At 41.7% G+C, this 27,917-nt stretch overlaps 1 protein-coding gene across 1 annotated transcript; it reads right to left on the bottom strand.

Annotated features, from left to right (window-relative positions):
* Positions 1-7,998: 7,998 nt before the first annotated feature.
* On the bottom strand, positions 7,999-26,831 carry ccdc50a (coiled-coil domain containing 50a; the record flags this gene model as incomplete). Its single annotated transcript, XM_079220780.1, has 13 exons — positions 7,999-10,264; positions 12,830-12,939; positions 13,041-13,123; positions 13,259-13,474; positions 13,878-13,922; positions 14,600-14,751; positions 15,431-15,630; positions 15,805-16,267; positions 18,275-18,377; positions 19,070-19,160; positions 20,897-21,026; positions 23,693-23,755; positions 26,777-26,831. The coding sequence occupies 13 exons, from the start codon at positions 26,829-26,831 to the stop codon at positions 10,245-10,247; spliced, it is 1,731 nt and encodes a 576-aa protein (XP_079076906.1). The 3' UTR covers positions 7,999-10,244.
* Between the last annotated feature and the right edge of the window lie 1,086 nt (positions 26,832-27,917).

Here is a 27,917-nt window from a genome sequence, read left to right as displayed (position 1 = left end):
CGGCCCCGGCCTGTAGGGGCCGCTAGTGACAACACAGCGTATGCCAGCTCACATTGGGCAAAAGGTACCGCCTCGATAGGCCGTCAATCTGTCACAGGCCACACACACTCACACCTACGGGGAAATTAGAGTTGCCAGTTCACCAAACTTGTTTGGCCTGTGGGAGGAAACTCACTTAGGCTCAGGAAGAACACACACAACTCAGTTAGGTGCACTAGATTCACTCAATTGTGGTAACCAATGCACTACTGCTCCTGACTTAATATCTTCTTCTTACATTCTGTATGTATTAAATTATACAATTTGCCCCTATCATGTCATTTCTATTAATTGAAATACCCTGATTTCACCTCAAAGACCAATGTGTTATCTAACATCTTATGTTGAATGTGGTCAATAGTGTGAACTGACCTGTTGATGTCGCATTGGTTTTCTGCAGGCACTTTTTTTGTTGCTATAAAACCTTCCTCATTCACGCTACTGTGCTAATAGTTTAAGTGAAAAGTCCCAGTGAACAGGACCAGTTGATAACCGGCTTTGTGAGAACAGTTGTCAAGCCAGATAAATAAAGATGAAAGATAAATTACGATACAGACACAAGGCCATCATCCAAACAACTGAAAACATCCGTTTGATGCTATAATAATGTATGAAGAATACTTGTGATGGGCACTGCTGTGGATAATCCTGACCCATCATGTTGTGAGCATTACATGTCTGGCAATTTGCAACCAAAGTTAAATTAAGCCTTCACACTTTCCTTTTAGCTGCCAAAAAAATAAGTTTCCCAAAATCCTCCAAACAGAAATAATGTTAATCAAAAGGGGAAAGAGGTCACAGTCTGTAACATGAAGTATGCCACTGTATATGGTGAAATAAAAAAAGGGAGGGGTCACTGTGTGTGTCAGATTATTGGCATAACTGCAATCCTGAAGCCTGATCAGCAGACACACACACGCATGCGCGCGCACACACACACACACACACACACACACACACACACACACACACACACACACACACACACACACACACACACACACACACACACACACACACACACACACACAATGGCTTATACCTGCAATAACTTGGGGGAACAAGATGTGAACACAGCACTAAGCAGTGTGACAGATAGTTAAGTGTCACAACCCACTCCTGATAGTAATCTGATTGTAAGAGTTTTATGAAACACACCAGTAAAATGTGTTATGCTACATTAAGGAAAGCCTACTTGAGAAGCCATGGATGGAGCTGAACCAATAATCAGGAAACATGTTAGTTGTATGATCTAAAAATGATGACGGGACTGAAATATCACAACAACTATTGAATGGATTGTCATGAAATTGAATGCATCCATTCACAAAGTGATGAACTATAATAACTTGATGATCCCTCATGCTTCATAGCTTCATCTTCTGGTCAATATTGTTGGTTCATTTAATACTTTGGTTTGTGATTGAATACCTGCACTTTGTATTTACCGCTAAATAGTGAATGCCACCATGCTAATATCAATGCTAAACCTAGATGCCGATCATGGTAAACGTTGCTCCTGCTTCGCATCATCTTGCTGGCAGTCATTGTGAACATGTCGGCATGCTTTTGTTAGCATTTAGCTCAAAGTACCGTTGTGTCTCAGCAGAGGAAGCGCTCTACTACCCAAACTGAGAGGAGAGAAACTTAAGCCAATGCAAAGAGCTAAGATGACATTTTTATAAAGCCGGAAACTGATTCAATGTCACTGAGGGAAAATTTGAAAAATGTATCACACTTACACAAAAACATCCCTGAATTGTATTTAAAACAAAGGAAGAGACAGTTATACGAGTCGTTATCAAAATCAGCAGGCTGAGATTGTTTCCTCTAACAAATATGTTTGGGTGTTTATGTCTACATAAAATATGAAATGGCCATGAAGGTGTAAATGTCGTGTTTAAAAAAGCACATTGAGGTTGTTTTTCTCAGGAAACTAAAGTCCTCAGAGATCAGTTGTAAACTCTTAATGGTGTGTTATTCATTTGTGGCCAGGGCCTTGTGTTGTGCTGTGGTACTACTGTGCTGGGTTGACAACATTACAGCAGGAGATGTTATAACACAATATTTTAGGCTTTATTTGTATGCACTGAGCTGTGAAAGTTGTTGCACAAGTGACCAAACCAGTTTTCCCTCATAGGTTACTTATTCTATAATTTTCCGTCACATCTATCAGCGGGACGGGAAGTAAAGACCACACACGTGACACACAGACACGCTTGACCTTCTGGGAATTGGAGCATGACTTGTTACACAGCTTTACAACTTTCAGTTATGTGTGATGTGCTCCTGTTGTGATTTGATTATTTAGTTTATGTCTTCATTTTACGTGTCAAAGTCAGTGAATTTTTGTTCATGATGTTTTTGTTTAGATGCCAGAAATAATGTCTGTGGTTAACAAAGTTTAAGAAATGTTCACCTTTTTATTCTACAATATAATATACTTCAGTAAATACCCCTTTTCTGAATGTTGATGCTTTTAAGTCTCTTAAAACTAGTCTGCCATACTCTGCCTCGTTGTGTACACACACACACTCATGTAACCAAGGTGTGGTTAGACTAAAGCCTAATGTTAATTTTGTACTTCTGCTGATTGCATTCATGCTTCAAAAATCATGATAGTGGTGTTCCTTCTTGAACGAATGTCTTGCTGAACAAAATGTGTAAGTATCAAACATTTGTGTTTACCACAGAGTTTATTTTTTGCAATAATCCAAAACCCAAAGGAACAATCCTTGGCTTTCTGTCAAGGGAACCAGTGTGATGATGACTTTGAGGGTTGGCCTACAACAATGTGTCATCCCCGCAGCACTCTATGAGGCTATCACTGTTTCACTGTTAAAATGACTTTTCCCGCCACAGGGGAAAAGGTTGGAGATCCAGTCCTTCATACTGTCTGACTTTTTGGGATATCTGTTGACAGTAGCATGGCTTCTTGTAAATGCTGCCGAATGCTCTCCGTCACCACAAAAAAGAAGGAAGCCGCCATTGGGGAGGAGTTACATACAGACTAATTTCAGTTCTGGGAATAGCAGCGAGCCATTGGAGTTAATTACACACAAATATTTATAATGTTATGTTGCTAAGTAGAGACGACAGAATCGAAAGTAATTTGCCTTATTTAAAAGAATGTGAAAAAAACTAAAACAATTTCTCAAAGGGCCGACAGCCAAAAGCTACTGATGCTACAACATCATAAGTAAATCAACACGCCGATCAAACGCTGATAAAGTAAACCCTCCATTTGAAAAGTTCATACACTATATTTCTCAGCTTGCAAAGTGCTGGTGAAGATGAGTCATATACTGGGAACTTTGTGAGGAAGATGCCATCTAGTGGCCCCTCTGAGCATCAGAACCGGCAGGAGCAGGTGACACTGAGACACCTGACACACCTTCAGAGTCACTGTCATAGCGTACACAGCTTTGATCTCAGTCATTTCTGTACAAATACAATACTTCACACAAATAATATATGCATGTAGTAAATGTGATATATTTGCAATATGTATACTGCAATACTACACTTTCAATAAATTACTTAGAGGCTGTGACTCATTCTCACTTCAGAATGTATTATTTAAGACTACAAAGGAAACATATGTTTTCAGGTTCATACATGTATTTTAGGTTTCTGTCAGACCATGTTTACATGTTTAAAAAACTCTTTATTTTTCTCATACTGTCTGAATATACTGTACCTCTGTCATACTTCCGATCAGCGGATGTCATGCACATGCACTGCATGTGTCCATTAGGTGTTTCAATGCCTGCTGTGAGGATGGTCTGTGAGAGAGAAAAACACCCTAATGGGTAGCCAATCTTCTTAGTTAACGCAGAAAACAGATGGTTTGAGGTGCATGACAAGCTGAACATGTTTTCCAAAAGTCTATATGCAACATGTAAAATCAAAGATGGTGCAAGCTTTCTTCTTCTCTCCCCTACTGGAGTGCTGCTCGGCAGCAGTAGTGCCCTAGTTAACAGAAGATGTATAAGAGGCCACATGTATATAAACAAGACTTCTTGGGCCGGACTTCTTGGGTCCTCTATAGGTCAGGGACAATGCCTTTGAATTTGAGAGAGATATATTTTACAGCACTTATTCCCCTGAACAGGAGAGTTAGGGACTGAGGTCCTCAGTTTACACTCTACGAACAACATGCCTTCCCAAAGTTAGTCGTGTCAAACCTGTGAACACAAAAAAACTGCTCAGCAAGAACCCTGAAACATGATAAACATTGTAAAGTAATTCAAAAGATTGCCAGGCTGATTTTTCCCGACAGGCCTTTTTCAGAGCAGACATTATGATTTAACATAGTACGAAAACCACAGGTGTTAGTAACATTAACAATCTGTTCTATTCAAGTGTTCCAGTACTTCCTGACACTGGGACAGTGAGCCAGTACGCACAATACCAGGACACTGAAACTGAAGCATCTATGGAATTCAGCCATCATTGATTTTATTATTTAGACCTGTGCTTTTCCTTCTGTGACCATGTCAAAATGCCTTTTGTTATACATTACATTACATTTCATTTAGCTGACGCTTTTATCCAAAGCGACTTACAATAAGTGCATTCAACCATGAGTACAAACTCAGAACAACAAGAATCAAGAAAGTACAATTTCTTCAACAAAGTTAAGTAAGTGCTATTTAAGTGCCACTAAAGTGCTACTACGGCGCTAGCTTCCTTATTCAAGGTGTTATAAAGACCTATCTGTGCCATCTGTAGTCGACTGAAAGCCAAACAAACGGCTGTCCCCAAGATGTCTGAACTGCCATGAACAACTTTAATGTGAGAATTAAACACTGCAATTCAAAGTCAATGCATATTTATATGTTGGTGCTCTAACTTAAAAAAAAAAAAACAATATGTTCTTTTCTGTATTTCTTATATTCAATCTTCTACGATGTTTCTATGGACATTTGCTCTTAAGTAGAACTGTACCAGTGATCAATATCCTGCAATAAATCCGGTGCTACTGTGTCCTTTTGTGCAAGCTAAAACAAAGCACTGGATAATTGCTTTGGCATGCATTCAAGGGTGACTCCCTGCAAAGATGGGCCTTGGTGCTGCTCCAAACCAGTCCGGTGTCATTCCTGTACCAGGCACAGCACAGAGCGCCTCAGGCCCAACGGCCTGCCTCATTCTTTACACCCTACGATGGGAATGTTTGCTTTCGTTCACATGCATTCAGGACATGTCATCTGCAGCTCCATTATGACCTTTACAACAAGGCCGACTATTCTCAAGGGCTATGCGTGTCATTCTTATAATAATTAGGTCGTTAGGACGTTTTGAGCCAGGGTGAATTAAAACATGGGATTAGATGCGATGACCATTATGCATATGGCCACAAATATAAGTGTCATGTCTCACATTAGTTTGATACTATATACGGCTATACCTCATATCAAGTGATCTTAATAAAATGCATTCTGTACTGATTCATGTTAGACTTTGAGCCATGTGTATATATATACAGTATGTGGATAGGTTCATTTATTCTGGAACAGTGTCTGTCTGAAGGTGTGGCACAATTCTGCGGAGGCACTCCTGTCTGTGTAGGATTAATACCAAGAGCATTAGTGTATAAAGTGCTCAGATTAAAACGGGCAATGGCGTTTAAACAACTTTATTAATTCATGTTATTCTACATTTCATATTTTAATCGATTACTGATGTATTGCTTCCCTCCCATAACAAAGACAGAGGTTAGCTTCTCTCTGCATGCTGAGGGTTGGATCAGTTGAGTGTCTGACTAACTATTCTGTGACTCCCTCCACCGGTTTTTCCTGAAGGTGCGCCCCAGGCTTCGAGAGACAGAGAGGGAGAAAACACATGCAATGCGTTGGATTTAAACGACTGTTGCTTTTTCCTTTACAAAATCATATCAAAGAGTGTACGCGTGAGCACATGCTTTTATTTTCCTCTCTGTGCAGGATTTACATTTTGATAGACTTAACCTGGATGGACAGAAACCTCCAGAAAGTGTGATATTCTCTCTCTCTCTCTCTCTCTCTCTCTCTCTCTCTCTCTCTCTCTCTCTCTCTCTCTCTCTCTCTCTCTCTCTCTCTCTCTCTAATAAGTGGGTGTGTCTTCGTGTCTCAACACGGCGTGCTGCAGTTGATAGACAGCTGCACTCAGCTTTTTACCTGCCAGGTGAGACACGGAACATGCATTCAGTCCTCAGAGTCAATTTCACTGATCGGTAAATAGCTACAGCAGCAGGAGTGCATCCCTCTCGTGCCATTTGAATGATCGGTGGACAGGTGAGTTAACTTACCAGTTACTGTTCTGCAACACTGTGCACAAGCCAGTGTTAACACGTTGGTTAGGATGCGTGCCACCGTGCTCTTTATTCAGCGCAAACACCTGTTGCGTGTGCTGAAGGATTCCGAGGGACACTGAGTCAAATTAATTAACTAGCAACATCTCAAAAGAGTTCGAGTTCATGACTATGACTCAATATTTGCCTGCAAATTATGAGCTCCAGGATCATTGTGTGTGTATTTTGTGATGCAGTGAGCAGCGCGCTCAAACGTGTGTAGGCCTTCTACTGACGCAGAACTACAGGCCTCTGTTGTTGACATGCAAAACAATAACTTTTCTTTTCTCTTTACAGGATTTTTTTTAAATGTAGTTTGATTTTTTTTTTTTTTTTACAGCATTTATGTTACCCGCACTGCTGGAAACTTTGCCTGGGAATTTCTGTGTTCAAAAAATTCAGTCATTGTTTCTGGTCGTGTGTGTAATGTGCATCCAAAGACCAAAGAGAGAGCCGCCAGACACAATGGAGGTTTGGATGGATTTTTATTTGTTTGAGAGCGACTGCAGTTTTTAGGTTGTATTGCAAAATTGATCTGTACTTTAGCAAAAAAAATCATGTTTGTTTATAAATAAATAAAAAAATACTGTTGAGCTCAGCTGTTTGTCTTTAGAGTATAGCCCAAATCTGCATAATCATTGTAGCATATGTGCATTGGTAAAAAGCTACCAGTCAAATGTTGGCAGACTTTGTCTAATCTTTTTGTGTGATTCATCAGAAATCTCATCTAAAGAGCATTTTATTTTATAATTCACCAGATAGAACGGATATCCTGTTCTGTTTAGAAACTTTTTAATCTCCCAGCAGAAGCAGCCACTCTTCTGGTTATGGAGGTGTAGTTTAGTTGTGACATATCCCACCGAGGGCATGGCTGTGGTGTTACCACTTGCAGAGGAGGCATCAGTATCTCAGGTATGTTGGTGAACCAGATCCACGCAGCCGTTCTCAGATGAAGGGTGTAACTCGGTACTTTCCTTTAGAGGGGCATGATGTATTAAAAATGCTGGCAATAAAAGACTGACACAAGGAAAATATTGCACAATAAATACATTGAGCATGATTGAGTTAAAGATAAAGAGATGAAAGGATTGGTCCTGGATCAAAGCCTTTTTATATAAAACTAGGACAAATGTTAAATTAGCATATCTTTCTAGTGAATTAATCTCTTCTGAAATAAAGATGAGAAAAAAATGCATATACAGCAGTCACTACTGAATATGGAACAGTTTTCTGGTCTTGTAGTTCATATTTGTATGTGCAAACTTCATATTGACCTGTGTAACCTACATAACAGGGGAGTAAGACATAATGTAACCTTTAGGTGATCCTGGGTGTCAACCATTATTGGAACAATTTAAATAGGAAATTTCTTCGCCCTGGGCCAAATGTTCCAGCAGGTCAGAGGAAAGAGCATGCAGCTGAAGATAAACACTTCAAGTCTTTTTGCTCTGGGTGTTTGTATTTCTTGGGAATTAAACTACTACAGGTAGACAAGACGTAATCTGTGTTAGTGACATTCCAAAAATAAAAGTGTAAACAAATGACTCAAAGATATTGTCTCATTGAGGCCTGATCCTCCTTGTTGAACAGCGTCGTTTCTGTGACCAAATGAAAGTCATATTCATAAGCAGTGGAAATGCTGATAGTTTATTTTGAGATGTTATAAGTAAAAGCAACTTGTTAATTCATTTTACTTTAAAAAAAAAAAAAAATCTGATACAGCAAGTTTCAACACAATGTGTTGATTATAATTGGCAGATTGCATACAAGCCCTGGATTAAAGAAAATTAAAGACGTAGCACTCAATGTATGTAGACAGCACTCTATTCCAAAGTAATGTCTGATGCACAACATCCACAAATACAAAGACACATCCCAATTAGATCTAAGTTGTACATTTGTTTTCAATTGCCAACATGTCCACACGGTGGTGCCCTCACCAAAGAATAAATAAGGAGTCCCACCTTGGTGGGTGTGGTGGCTCTGCTACGTCCACAATAACCTTTCCCCCCATTTTCAAATCCCTGAAAAAATAAACAGACGGCACAAATCTCATTCCGTCTACAGCAATTAGCACATATTATAAATCAAAAACACCTGCGTGTTTGTCCGCGGCAATGCAAACGTCTCACAATTCTCTGAACAGGAAGGGAATCGTTTTGGAAACGGTTACAATTTCAGCAACATTTATTATAACGCGAGAACTTGTAAGCAGCACTAAATGTTCAGGGACTGAATCACTTCGTGGCCTTCACAAGCGCCTCCGTTAACTCAAAGGCTGTACTGTGCTCTTCATTTAACTCATCCTTATTATTCAATATGAACAGAAAATATTGGATCCCGGAGTAGTAAAAACACAAAAATAGGTCCCTTTGAGCAGTAATATATATTTGAGTAGATCTGGTGACTGATTTCCCTCCATCCAGATGTACTTCTATTGTGGGAATGTTTGTCTTTACAGCAGGCAGGAAGTAATGTCTGCCTTTGAGCTTGAAACAAAAGTGAGCAAGGGGGAATAGAAATTAAGGGAACAATTTGAGGAAAGACCAACAAAATATTGTATAAAAATAAAATATAAAGATCCCTTTTCAGAACAAAGATGAGTAGAGGGACACAAGATACGGGGGGACATAACATGGTAGCACAAGTAAAAAAAAATGAAAATAAAAAGGATATTTACATTTAAATAAACATAAGAGCAAATATTCAATTGCACGTCTGTGCCGTAAGCACAAGCATGAATTCAGGTTTGACACAGACAAGCAATGTACATGCATTTCCTTTTGGTACTGGTTCCTTTTAAAATGGGCCAGTTTGTGTTTGTAAATGGCGAGTCGATATGAAATAGTGGCAGAAAAGAGATATATTGTACAGCAGTACATGAGCCAACAGTTTGTTAATTTACAGAGAAAAAGAGTGTTGGCATTTTGTGGCTTGAGCCCTTTCAGACCAACAGGGAGCCAGACAATTTGATATAGAGCTGAAATGCATGTACACAGTTGTACACTTTCAGTAAGCATGCACATAAACAGTGAGTCATACACAGAACATCATCCATCCAGTTTTAAGGGTGATGGGCTTACAAAGTTCCCCTCACAAGCAGAAGACAGCCAACAGCCAATTACATGTCCATGGATGATCACAAAGCTCCACCTCCTCTGCACTGGTACTAGATGGTAAAACACGTCAAAGCCAAAACTACCAGCATCTTGATAAAGGCTTATTTTGTCGTTTGTTGAATACAGTAACAGAAGCGTATTCCTCAGGAGTCGGACGCTGTTTGGCACGTGAATGGGGCCTGTGTTGCCTCGTTGAACAGCATGACGAGAGAACAGAACTGCAGCGCGGGGTTACAAAGCAGCTGCCATGTTGGTAGCTAAGACACTGTAGCAGCCGAGTTGGACCAGACAGGCACGTCCCGTGAAGAGTCATGAGGAATCGTGAGATTGCGTTGTTATATCCAGCAGAGGCTTTGAGCCCTTGGGATGGCATGGTCCACAGATGGGAGGAACATCAGCACATGATGACCATAAAAAAGATCAGCTTCCTTTATGTCAACAGCTAAGAATCAGGGGGAGTTAATGTCACAAGGCTGCTATTTTGGCTCGTCTTGATGTTGTGTCAGATAAAAGAAATAATATTAAACACAATTTACAAATTAAAAAACAATGAGTGGTTCCAGCACCCACAGACCCCACTTCCTTAACTCTGGGCCAACTTTGGAGGGTATTAAAGAAGAAATCCCATTGCCAACTCAGTAGATTGTCCCAAGGCGTTTGATCAAAAGAGTGTGAATGGTTGAAAACAAAGAGATAAATATATGAAGAAAAAAAGGACGAAGAAGGACTGACAGCACGTCGGTAGAGAGCCTGAGTCACCGCTTGTGATGGGCACCTGGAAGAAAAGGAGGAGACAAGAGAGATCCATCAGCAACTTCATACATCGCACTGCAATCTAAGTTGTTGATTGTAGTTGTAGAGTTTTTGCACTTTTTGGACATCAGTCTATCTTCTTTGAGATCTGGAATTTATTCCTGCTCGTTTCTGATTATGCTAACTGCTCTCGGGTCACGTGAAACAAGCATACAAACATCACCTTCATCGGCAGGAAACACCAAATGTAAAAGCGTACATTCACTGAAGTTGAACTGATCATGGATGTGTTCATTTCAGCAGTGTGGCAACAGCTGATCGATTAGTCAATTGAAAGCAAATCATCTGGCAACTTTGATAATTTGTTCAGTGACTGTTTAAGTACATTTTGTAACAAAAAAGCCAAACACTGGCTGTTTTCAGATTTTCTGCCTTTTCTTTGTCACAGTAAGCTGGGGTAGTATCTGTGTTTTCATACCTACCTGACATTTCACTGTGGTACACAGTATATGACTGGAAAGAAGACTAAACCTAAAACTCTCAGTTGCCATCTTCATGAGCTTAGCTGTCGGTTACACCAGGGATTCCCAAAGTGAGCTGCCTCTAGGGGGTGCGCGAGAGGAAAAATGTAATGGTGGTCTAATGGTGTAATAATTAATATTAAACATAATTTAAAAAAAGATTTGTAAGATTTACATTTAATTACAATTAAAAACGTACAATTTAATAAATAGATTCACTTCCGGTCCGGCCGCCAGACTGTCTTTTCCGGACACACAAGCTAGCCTAGCTTGTGCACCTAACGTCATTTCATTTATTCAGCAACATCCATGAAAATATGTTAAACTGGCTGAAATCGGGGAAGCTGTCAGGTGGGACATCTGAAGCTATCAGTAATAAAAGAGGAGAGGGACAGAGAGAGAGGGAGGAACCGGAGGGAGAGAAACGGAGAGGTGCGTTGGGCAGAGACCGGGAGAAGAAATCGACCGGGAGTCAGAGAAAGAGGAGACGGAGCGGGAGCACAGAGACCCATCGCGGAGTCAAGGTGAAAAAAGAGGAAACGATTATCTGGGTCTGGGCTTCACTTGGATTGGCAATGCAGATTGCCCGAAGCCACAGTGCGTGCTGTGCAGTGAGGTTCTGGCTAACAGCTTTCTGAAGCCTCTTATTTGCGCCGCCACCTGAACACCAAGCATGCCAGTGCAAGTCAGAAGCCCCTTACATTTTTTTAGATCAAAATTGGAAGAGTCACAAAACAGCCAAAAACAATTGCTGTTCTTATTCATGTGTTGGGTCTACACCAGGTCTTCCCAAAGTGTGGTGCGCGCACCCCTGGAGCCTCCTTTTTTATTTATATCCGTTTCTGAGCCTATGCATGTGCCACTCTTTGTTCTTTACGTGGCTTACTGTGTTTAAGTAAATACATGTGAAATGCAATCTGCCTCTGAGCCTGTGCGTGTGTCCTCGCCATCCTTATTGCTCTTTAAAAGTGACGCCTTGTGTAACTGAAATTTATACAGCGGACTAAATCTTGTAACAAACGCCACGCGCGAGCAAACAGTTCTCGCATTGGTCTGATTTTATGCGGCTATAAATAGGCTCTGTTGCGTTTTTTTTTAAGGTGTGGGGTTTTGGGGGTGCGTGAACCCGGTCTGGATGTAGAAGGGGGTGCGTGGCCTAAAAAGTTTGGGAACCGCTGGGTTACACCATAGAGACTGACCTCTGGTGGCGAGTGCAGAACACTAAAATACTCACAACAACACAGTGTCATAGACAGTGCAGCATCCGTATTTCTGATGCTATTAAACATCAGGATTTCTAAATTCCCTGGTACACCATAATAATAATACCACTAAAGGCTATGTGATAGTCTAAGAAAAACGAACAATTTTGGGCTCATTTTGCACTCTTGGATTGTGCAATGGTTATTTTTCACAATTTTATTCACGGATACAATTATTTATTGAGAAACTAATCAAGAGTCAATATTAAAATGATAGATTGTTGCACCCCATAGTTTTTAGTATAGGGGATAACCTAACCTGAAAGCCACAACTTACTTATTTACATACTATAGTCAATTTAATTTTGTATTGATTCATTATAGGAGGGGGGTGCGAACAGTCCCAAGTAAAATAATCTCAACCTATAGATAAGATATATATACCACCTCATGGTGGTCGCGCCGTCAACCAGTTAGGTTGCCTCTTATATCCACATCTGTTCAAAATGTCATTACTTCATTCTTAATAATTGCCATTATTAGCACATTCATTCTGGAGTTATGGCTAAGTATTTGTTGTTTGAGTGACCGTTGACCACCAAATTTGAATCAGTTCATCCTTTATTCAATGTGGACGCTTGTGCTAAATTTTAAGAAATTCCCTCCAGACCTTCCTGAGATATCGTGTTCACAACAATGGGAAGGAGGCGAGTTCACAGTGACCTTGACCTCCAAAATGTAGTTCATTCATCCTCGAGTCCAAGTAGATATTTGTGCCAGTGTAATACAATTCCCTCCAGGCGTTCCTGAGATATCACATTGATGAACACCAGTGTGCTCCTTAAACTCAGAAATGCATCGTACCTTTGTACGCAGCCTCAGGTCTGGAGGGGCCGCGAAGGGGAGCAGGGTGGTCCGAGTAGCCGTAGCTAGAGTTCACATTCTCATAGTCGTGTGCACGAGGCTGAGGAGGCCTGAGATGGACAGAGAAAAACAGAGACAGAAAATGGATGAAATAATGGATACTTCTCGACTAACTGGAAGTATCTTGTCTGAAGAAGTAATGGTCTGGTACCCGGCCGGCTTGTTGTGGTTCCTCTGCCTCTGGTGTTCGTACTCATCTCGTGTTCTGGGCCGGACTACTTCCTCTGAGCTCGGCTGCAAACCAACACAAATGATTATGGTTCTAGAACCGCAGTGGAAATACACTTTTATATAAAAGAAAGGCAGATGCTGCAAAGACATTTCATCTCAAAGCACACTATAAAATTAAGTATGGTTAAGGCAAATTACCCTGTAGTCTCCTTCTGGCCGCCTCCTTTCCATTGCCTTCTTCTCCATGGCCAGCCTCTCCCTCTCCCTTTCCCTCTCTATGGCCAGCCTCTCCCTCTCCCTCTCCCTCTCCAGCCTCTCCCTCTCTTTCTCCTTCTCCCGCTCTCTCTCGTTCTCCCGCTCTCGATTCTTCCTGTACTCCTTCTTCTCTTGCTCCATCAACAGTCGGGCGATTTCCTGGCAAGACATCAGAAACATCTCACGTCAAACAGAACCACAGAAAAAAAACTCTGTATCCTCCATGAGTCGATGTTTGGGCGACACGTTGATTGTGTTTCATGCCACTACATATTTGTATTTTACATACTGTGTGTGTGTATATATGAGATCTGTTTTCTGAAAACACCCTGCTCACAGCTAAATACCTTTTTAAAAAAGGCATCAAATAACTATGTCATTTGTACATAAGTAGCTCATTTCTTTTTTTTTTACATAATCTTAGGCCAGAAAAAGTCTAGTTTAGACAGGGTTTAATAAACTCAAGTGTTAAAAGCCGATTCAATTGGCTCAGCTCAGGAAATACAAAATAAATAAAAAGGAGGACAGACAGCACAAGACAAGTTTCTACACTTCCACTCACCTCATCCTGCGCCACTTGGGCTGTACGCACATGCATCTTGCTCGCCTGAAACCAGAGAACAATCAAAAAGTCACATTTCCCCCACAAGTGGAACACATTGTTCCAACGTTATACAACATAGGAAATGACTAAGATTGAGGCCTTTCAGTATGTTTTTTCCAGACTTCCAGTCATTTGCAGAATAGAATATGTCGCTTTATCACATCGCACCATTCGAGTGCTTCTTTCATACAGTATTTGCGCCGGATATTGACATGACCTTTGATGCCAGATTTATTATCAGCTCCATGCATGACTTTCTATATCCGACATGACTTCACATTCTACCATTATCCAGAGGCGTTGCTCTTTTTAGCTTTCAGTAATACCAAGTTTAAGTGCCTGAGGTTGGTTTTGGCTTACAATATTTAGGTATTAATGTCTGTACTTTTAAAAAGACACAGTAAAAAGATTTGGGATCTTTCAGCAGAAGAAAGCGGCTTAAAAAGGGGGAAGAGACGATAGATAAAGAAAATACTTTTAGCTGAGAATTTGCTGCACAATAGCAACACATTATATCATTAACAACCCCAGAAATCACCAGACACTCTCTTACACATACTCTGCAAACAACAACCTTGATTTTACTCAAAAAGTATTTTTGCAAAAGTATTGGATTTAGTTTATTTGTGTAAATAAAAGATGTTAAAATGAAACAGTGTTATCCCCGTTTCCTTCCTCACCTTGATTTCCTCCTCTTGCATTAGCCTGGCCACCTCCATGTCCTTGAGCTCCTGCTCACGGATATCAAGCTTCGTCAAACCCTTGGTGGCCTCGGTCACTCCGTACGCAGTTTCTGATATTACTGCTCCACTCACCCGGTGCACAATACGACCTGTGATGACGGCACATTATATCAACAGATTAGGCTTGCAAATTATAGATGACTTTTCTTATAAAATCATTATTTTTTTCCAATTTTTTTTAGGGGCTTTATCTTGATAAATTAATTATTAAAATTATATAATATTCTGACTGATCGAGTCAGCATTTCAGCACTAAAATAGATTCATTTGTAGGTGGATTAACGCTATAAGGCATCTAAAAGGGCTGCAGTGCATCTCTGCTGGTGTTCATCACCGTGTTTAGTCAAATGCCTCCAACAGCTTTGGAATAAGATTACAACCAGCTAACCAGCCCTGAAACCCTTTGTGAATGCCACATTTTAGCTCATGAAAATCTATGAGGCTATTCCACACAAGCTAATCACAGCTCACATTTCAGTCTCAGTAGTAGTGTAATCTTTTCATGCTCAATGCAACATCAACCCAGCAGACAATACACAAATGCACGCCACAGCAACAAATCAAATCATTTCAAACCATCAAAAATATAAATCAGTCATCAGAAATTACTGTGGAATTGTCGTCATCCACGAGAGAACGGGACATTAGTGTCTTCATTAGTGATTTGTTGGATCGACCCACCACCTGAGATTGCCAAAGCAAAAAAGAAACTCCAGCACACCACACAAACACCCCCTCCGGAGCACAGAAGGGGGCTCAGGGCGGTACCTGTCTCTCCGTTGGGGTGAGAATGACCCCCACCCTGCGCTTCCAGCTCGTCAAACACCTCTTCGGGGCCGGAGTGGATACGTTGCCGGCCCCGGGCCCTTCCTTCCATTTCACCATCACCCCCTCCCTCCTCCCAAGAAGCCCTGCCCTCCCTCGGACCGTCCCTGCTGTGCCCCGGCTCCTCTTCAAGTCCTCTCTCCCTGCTCCGGGTTCTCGCTCGTTGTCTGTCTTTGTCTTTCTGTTTCTGCCTGTCCCTCTCTCTCTGTCCGTCCCCACTCAGTCCTCTATCTCTAGATCTTTCCCCGTCTTTTCCTCTTGCTCTCTCCCCCCTGAGGTCCGGCTCCCTGTCTCTCCTGTGCTCTTTTTCCATATGCCTCTCCCATTCCAGGTCTCTGCCCCTGTCATGTTTTCTATCCCAGGCCTTGTCTCGCTCTATGGGGCTCTGTGGTGGAGGTGGTCTGGCTGGTCTGTCCTTCCTCCTCACCGCTCTGTCTGTGTCGTCCCTCCCAGGGCCCCTGGCTTTGCCAGTCTCTGTGGGCTCATAATCTGGGTATCTGTCCCCATGCTTGCCTCTAGAGGGCAACAGGTGTTCTGGGTGCGGATCTGCATGCCTGCTTCGCCCTCCTTCTGCCACTAGGTGGTGCTCTGGATATCTGGAGCGGCTATTTGATGCAGCTGGCTCCTGCTTTGGGTGCCTGCTCCTTTTGGGCTCTATTGAGCTATAATCTGGGGAGTAATCACGATGATGTGGGCTCAGTGGAGAATATGCATCATATCGATTTGGGGAGGTTGATTTGAGACGGGTGGGTTTGTCCAAGTCGAGGGGTCTTCTTGCGGCTGAACAGGGCAGAGAAGGAGGGAGGGCGGCATGGAGAGAATGATGATGATGATGGTTGATGAGAACATAGAAACGTGAAGAAAAAAAAAAACAGACAGGAATGATTTAAGCGAAGATGGTTAGTAAGCACTGAGTTAGACACAGCACCTGTGAGGATCAAAAGACAAAGTTCTTACTAAAGATGTAAAGAGTGAATTAGCTGCACCCAACATGTCCAGAGTTGTGGATCCTACCCTGGGATTATTTGGACAGCAGCAACAAAATGGTAATATTAATCTTTTGACGTGACATAGCAAACAAACAATATGTGCTGTAACACCCTTAATATGTAATACCATGTGTTGTTAGATGGACACGGTTTTAAAAAGGAATATGTAGCACACTTAATGTCAACAAAGCAAACGCTGTTTTATACCCAATGCACAAATAGAACTTGAGAACAACATGTTCATCTCTTATGAAAACCATCATGCTGGAACAAAAGTTTCAAAGAAAACAAATGAGTGGAAACCCACAATGAGGAAGCACACAGCAGAGGCTCATTACTCAGTCAGCTCAGTGGAATTCAAATTATCTAACCGGCTGCTTGACGTCTAAATCGATGGGCCTTTGCTTGAGTTCAAACATTTGAAAAGCAAGTTCAAAGACAGCCTGACTGGTACCTGCTCAGAGCGACTGGGCTGGTTTAAGTGTTTGCTCTTCTGTAACACCTAACTTTTAATCCAGGAGTGTATCTGTCGAGCAGAGACAGGTATTGCCGCCACACAAACACAGCCGTGATTTCACATAAGTGCACGAGTGTGTAAACATGTGCACTAGGAGGACATGAAAACATGTAGGGTGGAGATTTAAAAATGAGACAATCACAAGCACTAGATGGTGAAGTGCTCTAAATCTGAACACCTTTGTGCACAGTTACGATCTCATAACCTGCATAAAATACTGTGAAGTTGTCAGGAACCTTCAGCTTTGATGCAGGTCAAAGAAAGGACCTCAATCTTTGTTTTACTGCGTGAACATTGACACTGACATGGTTGTATGCATGCATGCACAAACACACACTCAGCAGGGTGACATTACAGGTGAGTGGTTATGTAACATGCAAGGCAATATTGCAAACATATTGAGCCTGGCAATGGCTCAAATATTGTAGTATAAATAGAGCAGGGCAGAGAGCATCAGCAAGGACATGCTGTGGCCTGAAAACCGGGAGTCAATCTGCCAGATTAGATTCACCAGGCTGACAAACTGCAGCGAAAAGAGCCGAGCGTCTATTAATCTGAAGGGAAAGATATAGCCGATTGCCATTTAATATTTTGCTATAAATAGGACCTGCATTGAACCTCGATCTTGAGGTGAAACGCCTACTTGACATCGGGCGTCGCTTGACAATGAACATTTAAATGACCCGCTGTTTCTCTTTCAGTAGAAAATGAACAGACCTCCAGTTGGATGAATCATGCAGTCAAAGTGTGCATGAAAAACCGTGAAACATATTCCAATACGTGACACTGAGACAGTCACCAATGTGTTACAGAAGCATAATACAGATTTGTGACATTAGTTGGTAAATCTAAATTATTTTCTCAGCGCATTAGTTACAAACTAACTGGATATTCATCTAATATCTGAGGTCAAATCTGCTCTCAAGGCACATTTAAAATGCATTTTAAATCTGGAGCACTGATAAAAAAAAAAATTTACAGCGGTGTTTGTTCTTCAATGGGAGCAACGTGACAAATTGTTTGTCTGTAGGAATATGTAAGCCACCCTTTAAGATTAATTATGTGCTTTTAAATGCTAAATACATTCAAAAATCTTCGCCTCGAGTCAGCGACAATCTCCATCGTCGTGCAGCATCAAAAGCACACCCGCACACATCCGGTGCTGAAAGAAAAAAATCCTGGCCAAGACGAGGTACATCTCCTCTCTTATCCTTACAGATAGAAGATACGCACACACAGGAACTGCCACACATTAACACGAGGCAGTGGTGCTCTCCCTACCTCCGTGATCCTCAAAGTACTCCTCCTCAAAGTTAGCTTCCAGCTGCTTCTGTCTCTTCCTTTCCTCTTTCATCTCCTTCTCCTGCAGCTTACGAGCTATGGCCTACAAACAAAACAAAACACGTTGACCCACGTGATTATGAAAATGTCCCTGTTGTGGGCCCATCTGCAACAAATATGTCAATTTGTTTTGGGTTGATATTCTTCTTTCTTTGTTGAGTTTAGCTTCAAACATATCAGATTACAGTGGTGATGTGCATCGTTCCCTGATGTTTGTGCATTAGTCAGGTAAAGTAGTGCATTTCTTCACAGAGGTATGGAGCAATGAGACCCATCACTCCCTGAACTTACAGGCAATTAAAAACACTCTGTTATAGGACAATAAGTGTATTGTCAAAATATAAACAGTGGCAGCTCTGGATGGACCACAACTGAACCGTAGCCCTTTATCTAATATCATTGTGAGGGAAAAGTCGTGTTTATCAACAATATCATGAAAAAACAAACATGTACAAAAACACCCTGAAACTGTAGTATCAGCATATACGTAGCTCTTTATCTAAGGTGTATATACACACACAGTAATTAAAACTTTGTGTAAAAAAATAAAACAGGTCAGGTCACTATGGCTGTTACTACATTAATAGAATTGGGAGGCACAAACAAAGTGATGACGCGAGTGGAACGACTCGCCCGCAACAGTTCATTGATACTACAAGTCAAGCCACTGACAGGTGAATGTAACCAACTTTGCGCTTGAACGGGCAGAAATCTTCGAATGTGTGCGTTTCCTACCGCGTCCTTCTCCTCCTGCTGCCGCTGTTGCTCCGCCTGTTGGACCAGTTGATCCTGAATCTCCTGGGCAATCTCATTGTCTTGACGCTCACTGAAGTGCAGACAGGGAGGGGTTTGGAGAACATTAAAACATACATTCAGCTTATGACACAATCCACAACTAATAATGTTCATCAGTAATGGTTTGTAATAATACAAGTTAGGCTGATAATGATAACAACTATCAACACGATGTCACTAGTGTTTCAACTTTTTATACCCATGCATATCATCCACAATAAAATGTTTAAAATCCAAATATGTATACCTTATTTCTCCTCTGTATTGGTTTAGTACCTCAAATTCAAATGAACAAAGCACTGCATAACAGTTTCAATAATCAAGTTACAGCAGAGGAACACAGAAGGGAACGAAGGTACATGATCAGCAGTGAAGTTATCTAATATGTCGTGAGAGGCAGCGAGTGTTTGCTCCAGGCAGGAGCAGGAAAACCGCCTGTTGCTCACTTGCTTTTTTTAAACTACACGATTTGGACAACAACACCATCTGCCTGGAGGCCAGTTTGTGCGTGTCGACAAACACAAGTGTAATACTTTACTTCAAAAAAGGACCAGTTACAGCTTAACTGCAACTGTGTTTGACCCTGGCAGCCGACAGATCAGGAGAACTTAAACGTGCAAAAGTAAACATGCGGCGGCATCTTAATATTCCTTTGTGGGTACGTACCAATAAATAAACAAAGGGATGTTGCATCCCCCCCGTGAGTATTTAGTCAAACGTCTGAGAGTGGGTGTATATGAAGTGGCATTGGCAAGTGCAGGTTGGATGGCAGTGTGAGCTCCCAGCACGACCAGCAGCTTTGGCCTGCCTGCATCGATGGTGGAGCATCTGGCTTCTCCTTGGGGAGGCCCACTACTCAATGCCTGTGTGTTTGCGAAACAGTGATCTTACTATGCTGCGAGCCAGCAATATTATATTATTTCAAATTGCGGATCAGAAGGAAGGGGACCTTTACTCTGAGTGGGCTTTGGAGAAGCTCCTGGTCCCGACTAAAGCGGAGGCAACAAAACAATGTTTGGTAACGGCCAGTCAATTTTGTGTTTGGACGTGCAGCTGGAGCCAACCCAAACCCCTTAAAAAATATAATTACACTTCGGGGATATAAAGAATGGAGACACCACACAGAGACCACAATAACTTGGGCTGCTTGTGTTGCGAAGCCTTTCCAAGCACAAACCTACTGTGGTCTATATAACAAAGAGACTGTAAAAGAGTAAAGTATTTTTGCATTGCATGGATACTGAATGTATGACTGTAATCCTCTTCAGTAATCTGAATAATAAGTATTTCTTACCTGGCTAACAAAGCTAAACCGTTGCTCTCGAGCGCACACTAAATGAAAGAATAGGGACTGCAAGACATCCCCAGTTTGGAGTGAATTATGGGGGGAGTGATGGAGCACTTCACTGGTGATTCATACATCTGTCGGCGCACAGGGTTTGGGAGTAATTACACCAGATTACACTAATCTAAAACAGATGCTCTCAACAAAAGCAGCACATATTAGACACAGCTTTTTGCTGAAAAGCATTCTGATTCTTGTTGAGGGTCATTTCATATAAGAAATTAAACCAATAAAGGTCCATAATTATCTACTTAGAAGGATGGCTATAGCTACACCTTGATGATTATATGCAATTATATCCAGCAAGTAAATGTTGAATCTCACCTCATTTATCATATTAAATAACCCTGTATTCTTGTTGATTTCTCCCATTAGGATTGCTCTTTGATATAAGTAGGTGTGTGTGCGTGTGTGTCACCCACATGTCAGTGTGCCGTTTCTGGTTCTTGCCCTTGGCCCTCTGGTCCTCTTCCTCCTGCAGCTTCTTGGCCACCTGCAGGTCCGTCTGCACCAGACGGCTCTTGTTGACGTTGGACGCCAAGTGGCTTTCGACTGTTCGACAAAAACACATAAGCATCGCTCTTAAAACTTGTGTGCGCACAAAGGAGTAGGTCAGCAGGCTGGACCGCACGAGTTATGAGGAATTAAGAGTGATGAGCAGCAGAGCCCTTGAGGGTTTATTTACAGATCTGCACATTCTTGAAGTTTCCTCTCTGATAAGCAATAGTGTTGCCTCGATGGTCTGAAGAGAACACGATCACTGCGAGGCACAGATGCTTCAGTCTCTGGTAATAAACAAGGACCGGTCTTAGTCACTGATAAATACATTTTGACAGCGGAGGTGCCGTTCCAAGGTTGTGCGATGGCACATCGTGGGCCATAACAGATGATAAATCCTGCTTGCTGACGCACTCCAAACACTTTGTAAGCATGGAGAGCATCACTCACTCGCTCAGCTCAGTTTCACCTGGCTATCGACCCGTTCCCAGCTTTCATGTGAAACGGACCAAATTACGTTTGGCAATTTACCCGTGAGAGGCTCCATAAAGTTTCTGCTTTCCGACTGGTGGGATTGAAAGAGGAAACTGTGAGTCACCGGCTGCGGCGACCTGATGAAAGTCAAGGGGTTGACATTGATTTTTTTGGATGACACTGATCAATTGTTTACGTTTATGACATAAAAACATATTTTTAGGGGGAAACTGATGTCACAACTCAAGATAAGGCTATCATTTACCCATTGCCACATTTCTCAATGGGAAAATTGATTAATCTTTCAAGGCAGCAAAAAAACAAAACGACGAGACATTGTGACACTCGTTCATTCAACAAACCTTGACGAGGTCTCGCATCACACAAAACAAAAGGAGAGTTAGGGTGAGAAAGTTGGACTCTCTGAATCGCCGACATAGCAGCGCAGAGAAAAAACCTTCCAGAACAGAAAAGAAGTGCAGACACAGCCAGAAATAAATATTTCCCATACAGTATGTAATTTGGATGCTTCATGCTCAAATAAAAGCCAGCTTTAACAAAAACATTTGAGATGACCATCTGTTGATGTGATCAAGGAAGGAAAAAAAAAGGGACACATTTAGCAGAACATCAGGTTACGTCAACCAGCATTCTCCTCAGTGACATCCAGGGTCAAAGGTGAACCAAAGATTTTCCAGCTCAAAGTAGATCAGTTAGTGTTTCCACAAAGGCATACGAGCCTTGCTCATGGATCACTAAAGGCTTTAAAAGGGTTAATGACAACACAAGGCCAGCCCAAACCAAATTAATCACGGCTAAAACTGAGCCTAATCTGCACTTAGGGTATGGCTGGGTGACATCTGGCCTTTCTTGCAGAGCTTGTTGCATAATTTGCCCTTTTATGGTGACATATGAAAACTATTGTCCCTCCGCAGATACGTAAAAGCACTCAAGCTCCCACTATCTACCCTCTAAATGTAACCGTCCCTTCAAATCAAAAGCCTAACAAAGATATACTAATTTCTTGCCCAAGCTAAAAGCAATTTAAGAAGTGCTCATTCACAATTTTCTTTGTGAATGAGTGCAGATATGAGGAAGTGCAGTGGCCACTAGCCATCTGCAGGTATTCCTTTGAGTCTGATAAAAAGGAAGGCCTCGTAATGTCTGGGTCAGAAAATGGCCTTTCAACCAAACTCAGCAGGAGATTTCCTTCAGCGAGCGGCCAGAAGCTCCTGGGAGAATTTTAACCGGAATCCCGAAAGCAAAGCAAGCTTTTGAGAGATAAAAAAGTTGAAATCATAATGAGACTTTCAAGTCACTCTAATGTACATACTGAAGAAGAAAAAAAATCTGCCCCCAAGGGAATGAAACCTCTTTAGTCAGTCTCCAAAGTGCCTTTATTAAATCATGTGGAAAAAGATGCCGGCTAATCACACACACGCACGCACATTTAATGAGTCATGCGGGTACAAACACTTGCACAGCATGTACACACAAAATGTTCCATTCTAGAAAGACACACACGCACAGAAACAACGGTATCGCTCAGTGTGTTCCAGACAAAAAACAACCTTGCTAAGCTGACTGTGTCGTCTAACTTCAGATCCAGCTTCTTTTTTTTGTGAAATTGTTGTGTTCCAACCAGATCACATGCACCAGTCCACTGTAGTCTGCCCCGGCCCGGACATAGTATTGTAGTGGCATCCTGCACCATTCACAGTCAACTATGTGGCTGAAGCAGGTTTTATGTCGGCTTAATCAGGCTGCAGCCACTGACGCTGCAGTTTGTTAGACTTGAAACATTTTCCAGAAGGAAAAAGAGGAGCGTTGTGGACTGCATTCATTTTTCTTCTACTACGCTAAAGCATCTTTCATAGTTTGTTCTTTTGCAAAGTAAGCATTAAATGACCTACAGGACAAATGCAGCAGGCAAGCTTGACAAAAATAGTCCACAGTGACGCAACCGATACAGAAAACATTACAGCAATAAATGACTTTAGTGTTTAAGCAGACCGTCCGGAACGAGGGAATGAACCTACAGTATCTGAATGAGTTTTCGGAAAAAGAATTCGACTGAAAAAAGCTGCCAAGCTTTTCCCCGACTGAGGTTGACCACAGATCAGTGATCAGACACATACAAATAAAATAAAAGTCCCCTATTTGAATGAATGAGTAGGAGTTACCCGTCCCTTAAGGGAAAAACACGAGGGCGGGGAAGAAGAAATGGCTGATTTGTAGTGTCTTACTTTCTTGCTCCTGGAGGTTGTAGGCCAGGCAGTGATCCTCCAGCACAGCAAAGTCTTTGCACACTGAAAAAAAAGAAGAGAGGAGGCAACAGGAAATTGAAAAGCTATACATAGAAAGCCAAAGTTTAAAATGAGTTTCAACTTCTGCATGCTTGATCAGTTATGCAGCGGGTCCGAGTCACGCTTGAGGCAGTTGAGATGCGAAGATCTCCATCTGACGTTCAGTTTCAGGTGTTTAACATCCGGCCCATCTGCCACATGCTTACATCAAAAAATGACCTTAAATCTAGCCCACAATCAAAAACAGGAGGGTCCAACCAGAACACACAAGCATCGGATCAGATTTGTCGTCAATGCAATGTGAATTTATTATATTTTCGGTGACTCTTTATATGATGAGCTGACGTGATGTACGGATTTGCCTTGCGACTACTGGATGAATCAAACGATCTGTTCAGCACACAGTGTTTCTCAGTCTGATCGAGTGCTTTGCCTTCTGGCACGTTTTGTGTGGTTTGGTTATCTTCTAGCTGCAAAGACATGAAGTGAAACTGTAAATGAGGAACCATCATTTGCCGTCAAGACTGTGAAAGTCTAAATCAAGACTTTCTGTAAAGTTATTTAGAGGTGCAAGGGGCCTTACGAATGGAGAAGTAAGCTTTCTACTGAAAAGCTGCCGGTTCAAGTTCCTGAGCTGCCTGACAAAAATGTGACATGTAGGCAAATTCAGTACACGAGAATGTATTTTAAACAGGTGATGTAACCTCAATGCTTACGTTAGTCAGCCACACGGCAGGTGTTTTGAGCAAAAATATTACAGACCGCATGAGATCTGAACCAACAAGTGATGTCACACTGACTGAAGCTGAGTTTTTAACAGCAGCCTGTGGTATTTATTTGGCTTATACTCTCTAGGACTCAAACTGCACACTTCTAGCTAAAATCATGATCTTACTCATCTGTACAGAGTGTGAGGTATTGTACTGCTAGTTTTCAATCTCACATCTTCACAAAAAAATCTAAACTGCAAAAACTTTCCATTCACAGATTCAATATTACAGATACTGCTAAAATGCTGTGAACATTCATTCTGGAAACAATTGTGCAAACGGTTGGAGGAGGGTAGTTTTCCTCATAAAAACCTGACACCACAGACCCATCTGAACTGTTCTGAAATGAGGCAGCTTTTCTTTCATTGAATACTCGGGATCCACCCGTCTTCAAATGCTGACAGTTGTGTAGGAAACAGAAGCTATGGGGACATTGAAGACCTTTCCCACCGCCTCAGCTAATTATGGATGTGGCCCTTATAGCATAGGGGCGTATATGTACATTAAAGCATCTGCATCTACGGTTCAGTCAACATGCTCCGTTTTGCACATCTTAAAATACTGCAGTAAGAAACTTGTATTCAGCTGCAAAACTTGTGAAAACATAATGGCATCAAATATAGAAGAACTAAATTAAGCCGTGATTTCATCTTGCAAGCAGTCACACGCACCACGCTGCTGTTGGCAGGGGTTTTGCTTAAGAATAACTTAATTTACTTAGAGTATTTACTTAGCCTACTCTTTCATATGATGACAACTATTAATATATACATTATATATTAATGTTACACAAAGGATTGATCTGAGATGTTAGCATGCATTACTGAAAAGCACAGAAAAAAAGGCTTGGATTCAAGCAAAACACAGATGCGTGCTCCAGATTGTCGTCTGAATAAGGTGGGAGGTGACTGGGTTTAAACAGATGCTGTGAAGAGGGGGGTGAGACCCCCCACTGCCACCGAGCAGTATGGGATTTGACGAGCACAGAACATTTTTCAACCATATGCTTAATATTCTTAGCCAAGAAACTAGATGTATTCTGGCCGGTATAGCTTTAAACAGTCCTTTTAACAACTGTCCAAAAATCTGGGTTTGAGTGACAATTTGCTTGATATTTTGGAAAACCTATTTCACTCCGTCTAGTTTTCACAACACAAAGCAACACGTGACAGAAGTATTTCAGCTGCTACGGTTTCGGTCCTCACACCATCACGCTGTGCTGGACACAGGAAATCAGCCTGAGACCAAGATGCACGAAGACGACAGGACACGAGTCTTTGTGCTTCGCATGCAGATTACAGGCAAATTACATGACCAGTTAATCTGGGAGTTGCAGCACAGCAGAACAGACAGCTCACAATATTTACTATTCTCCTTCCACACGAGGGATGAAACTGAAACTTTTCCAGCAGCTTTCTCAGGCTTTCCCTCTGCAGACCAGCCAAACAGTGGGGGAAATGCACGTTCCTCCAGCTATCTGACCAGAATAACAAACATCCTGCCGAGCAGCTGCTTCACACTGCAACAGGGAGGGGTCCTTCCCACCAGCACACCTTCCCATCCAGACACCTGCACTCTGCCTGCGTTTCACCTTCACATCGGCAACAGTAGCAGACTGAAGTTGTGGCTCTTTATAGAAGTTATGAGGAATGGGGAGGTGATATTGGTTCTCTCTAGCTGGCAATACAGTCTCTCAAGATAATGTTTCAAAGCAGCAACTTTACAGCCAAAAGCAGAGTGTGGCCGGAAATTATTTGATGTGAAATTAAAAAAGGAAGAGGCCAGGGTCCATGCAGCTTTCATCACATCAAATACAGTATATGGTCCTGCACATACCTGACCACATGGAAACATCTCCATGTGATCAGCCCTAAGGCTATTCATATCCTGACTCTTAGACCAGATTGTGTATACCCATTACAGTGTAATGTCCATTTGCAGACATTTAACCATAATGCAAACGTTATGTGAATAAAGAAGTGGGCTACAATAAGACGACATGTTTTTCTCCCTGCTTAAGCATCGCTGTATCATCTTCTGTCGCATCTGTAATCAGTGCCGTCTACCTGAACCCAGCATACAGTCCACTAGTCTAGCTTTACCTAGCAAGCTATGCTAACAATCCACCACAACACCAAAAAAAAAAGAAAACACACAGCTGCGTTCATTCAGTTAACATTAACCTCGTGCCACCGACTAGATACGTGTGACGCGACACAGAGAGCTTAAATCACAAATATGTTATGGACGTTACCCTCTTTCACTCCAGGTAGTTTATTCTTGTCGATGCTAACGTCACATTCAGCCATGTTGTCACCGATAATAAGTCAAAAAAAAACACCGTTGACGTTGAATTACACTTCCGCGTTTCACCGAAGGTTAACCGCGGGCTGATTGATCGCCTTCGCTTATAAAAATCGATTTGTGGTTCAGGTGCCGGACGGCCCTTTTGATTAGTTTCGGTGAGCCACCCTCTCCCGATACGCCGCCTCTGTAATTGCCTAGCTGCTACTCTGCTGAAGCTAGCCTGTCGGGTTTTCTACGAGCGTCCCTCCCTCCATGAACCTTTCACACGAGCCCGCAAAGTTACGGTGTTTTAACACACGACTTCCGGTTAGAATGTCAAAATAAAAGACTTTCTGATTTAATATGGAATATATCAAATTAAGTTTATTAGCTTACACGTATATGTTATTAAATATTAATGAAATTACAATTTAATGGATGCTCATTTTAAATATATCTAAAAAAATATCACGTACCCCTGGGAGTGCCTTCACGTACCACTGCTCTATAACAAGATATATTCATGACAATAACAGTAAAAATGTGGTCGTTATTTAGATATTCACAGTGAGAACTCAATGACAAAACTAACTGCCTTCAGATAAAATGTTGTTAAATCCCGATCATTACACACAAATGCACATGGTGTTGCAGAGTGTTAAACAAATAGTGGCTAAAAGAATACATGCTATTGTATATGTACAATGTTATTTTATTCATCTAATATGACGAAAGTGTACACAACTAATTAATTCAAGTCATACAATAATGCATTACACTACATTTAAATCGAAGGCTACAAATTAAACTTGTTATAGAAGCCTACAAGTAGCCATGCTCTTAATTTGCGATTAAAATTGGAAGAATTATTATCACACTTCCGGTATAATTCTAGCTCCCGCTGGTTAACTTGATGCCGCTCCCTCCTCAAGGTTCATTGACTGTAAACCTCTGCAGCTACAATACGTCTTAAGTAGGAAGACTATGAGCTAAAGGGAGAACACCTCATTGGGCTACATATACGGGCCAAAAGGATAAAGAGGTCTTGAGGGGCTGCACGCGGCTTATGTGAAGAATAAAAAATGAATGAAGACGACACACATACATTA

Source organism: Taurulus bubalis (genome assembly GCF_910589615.1).
Source record: "Taurulus bubalis genome assembly, chromosome: 7".
Classification (NCBI taxonomy): Eukaryota; Metazoa; Chordata; class Actinopteri; order Perciformes; family Cottidae; genus Taurulus; species Taurulus bubalis.
Note: the sequence above shows the minus strand (reverse complement) of the source record. Positions and strands in the feature narration are given on the sequence as shown.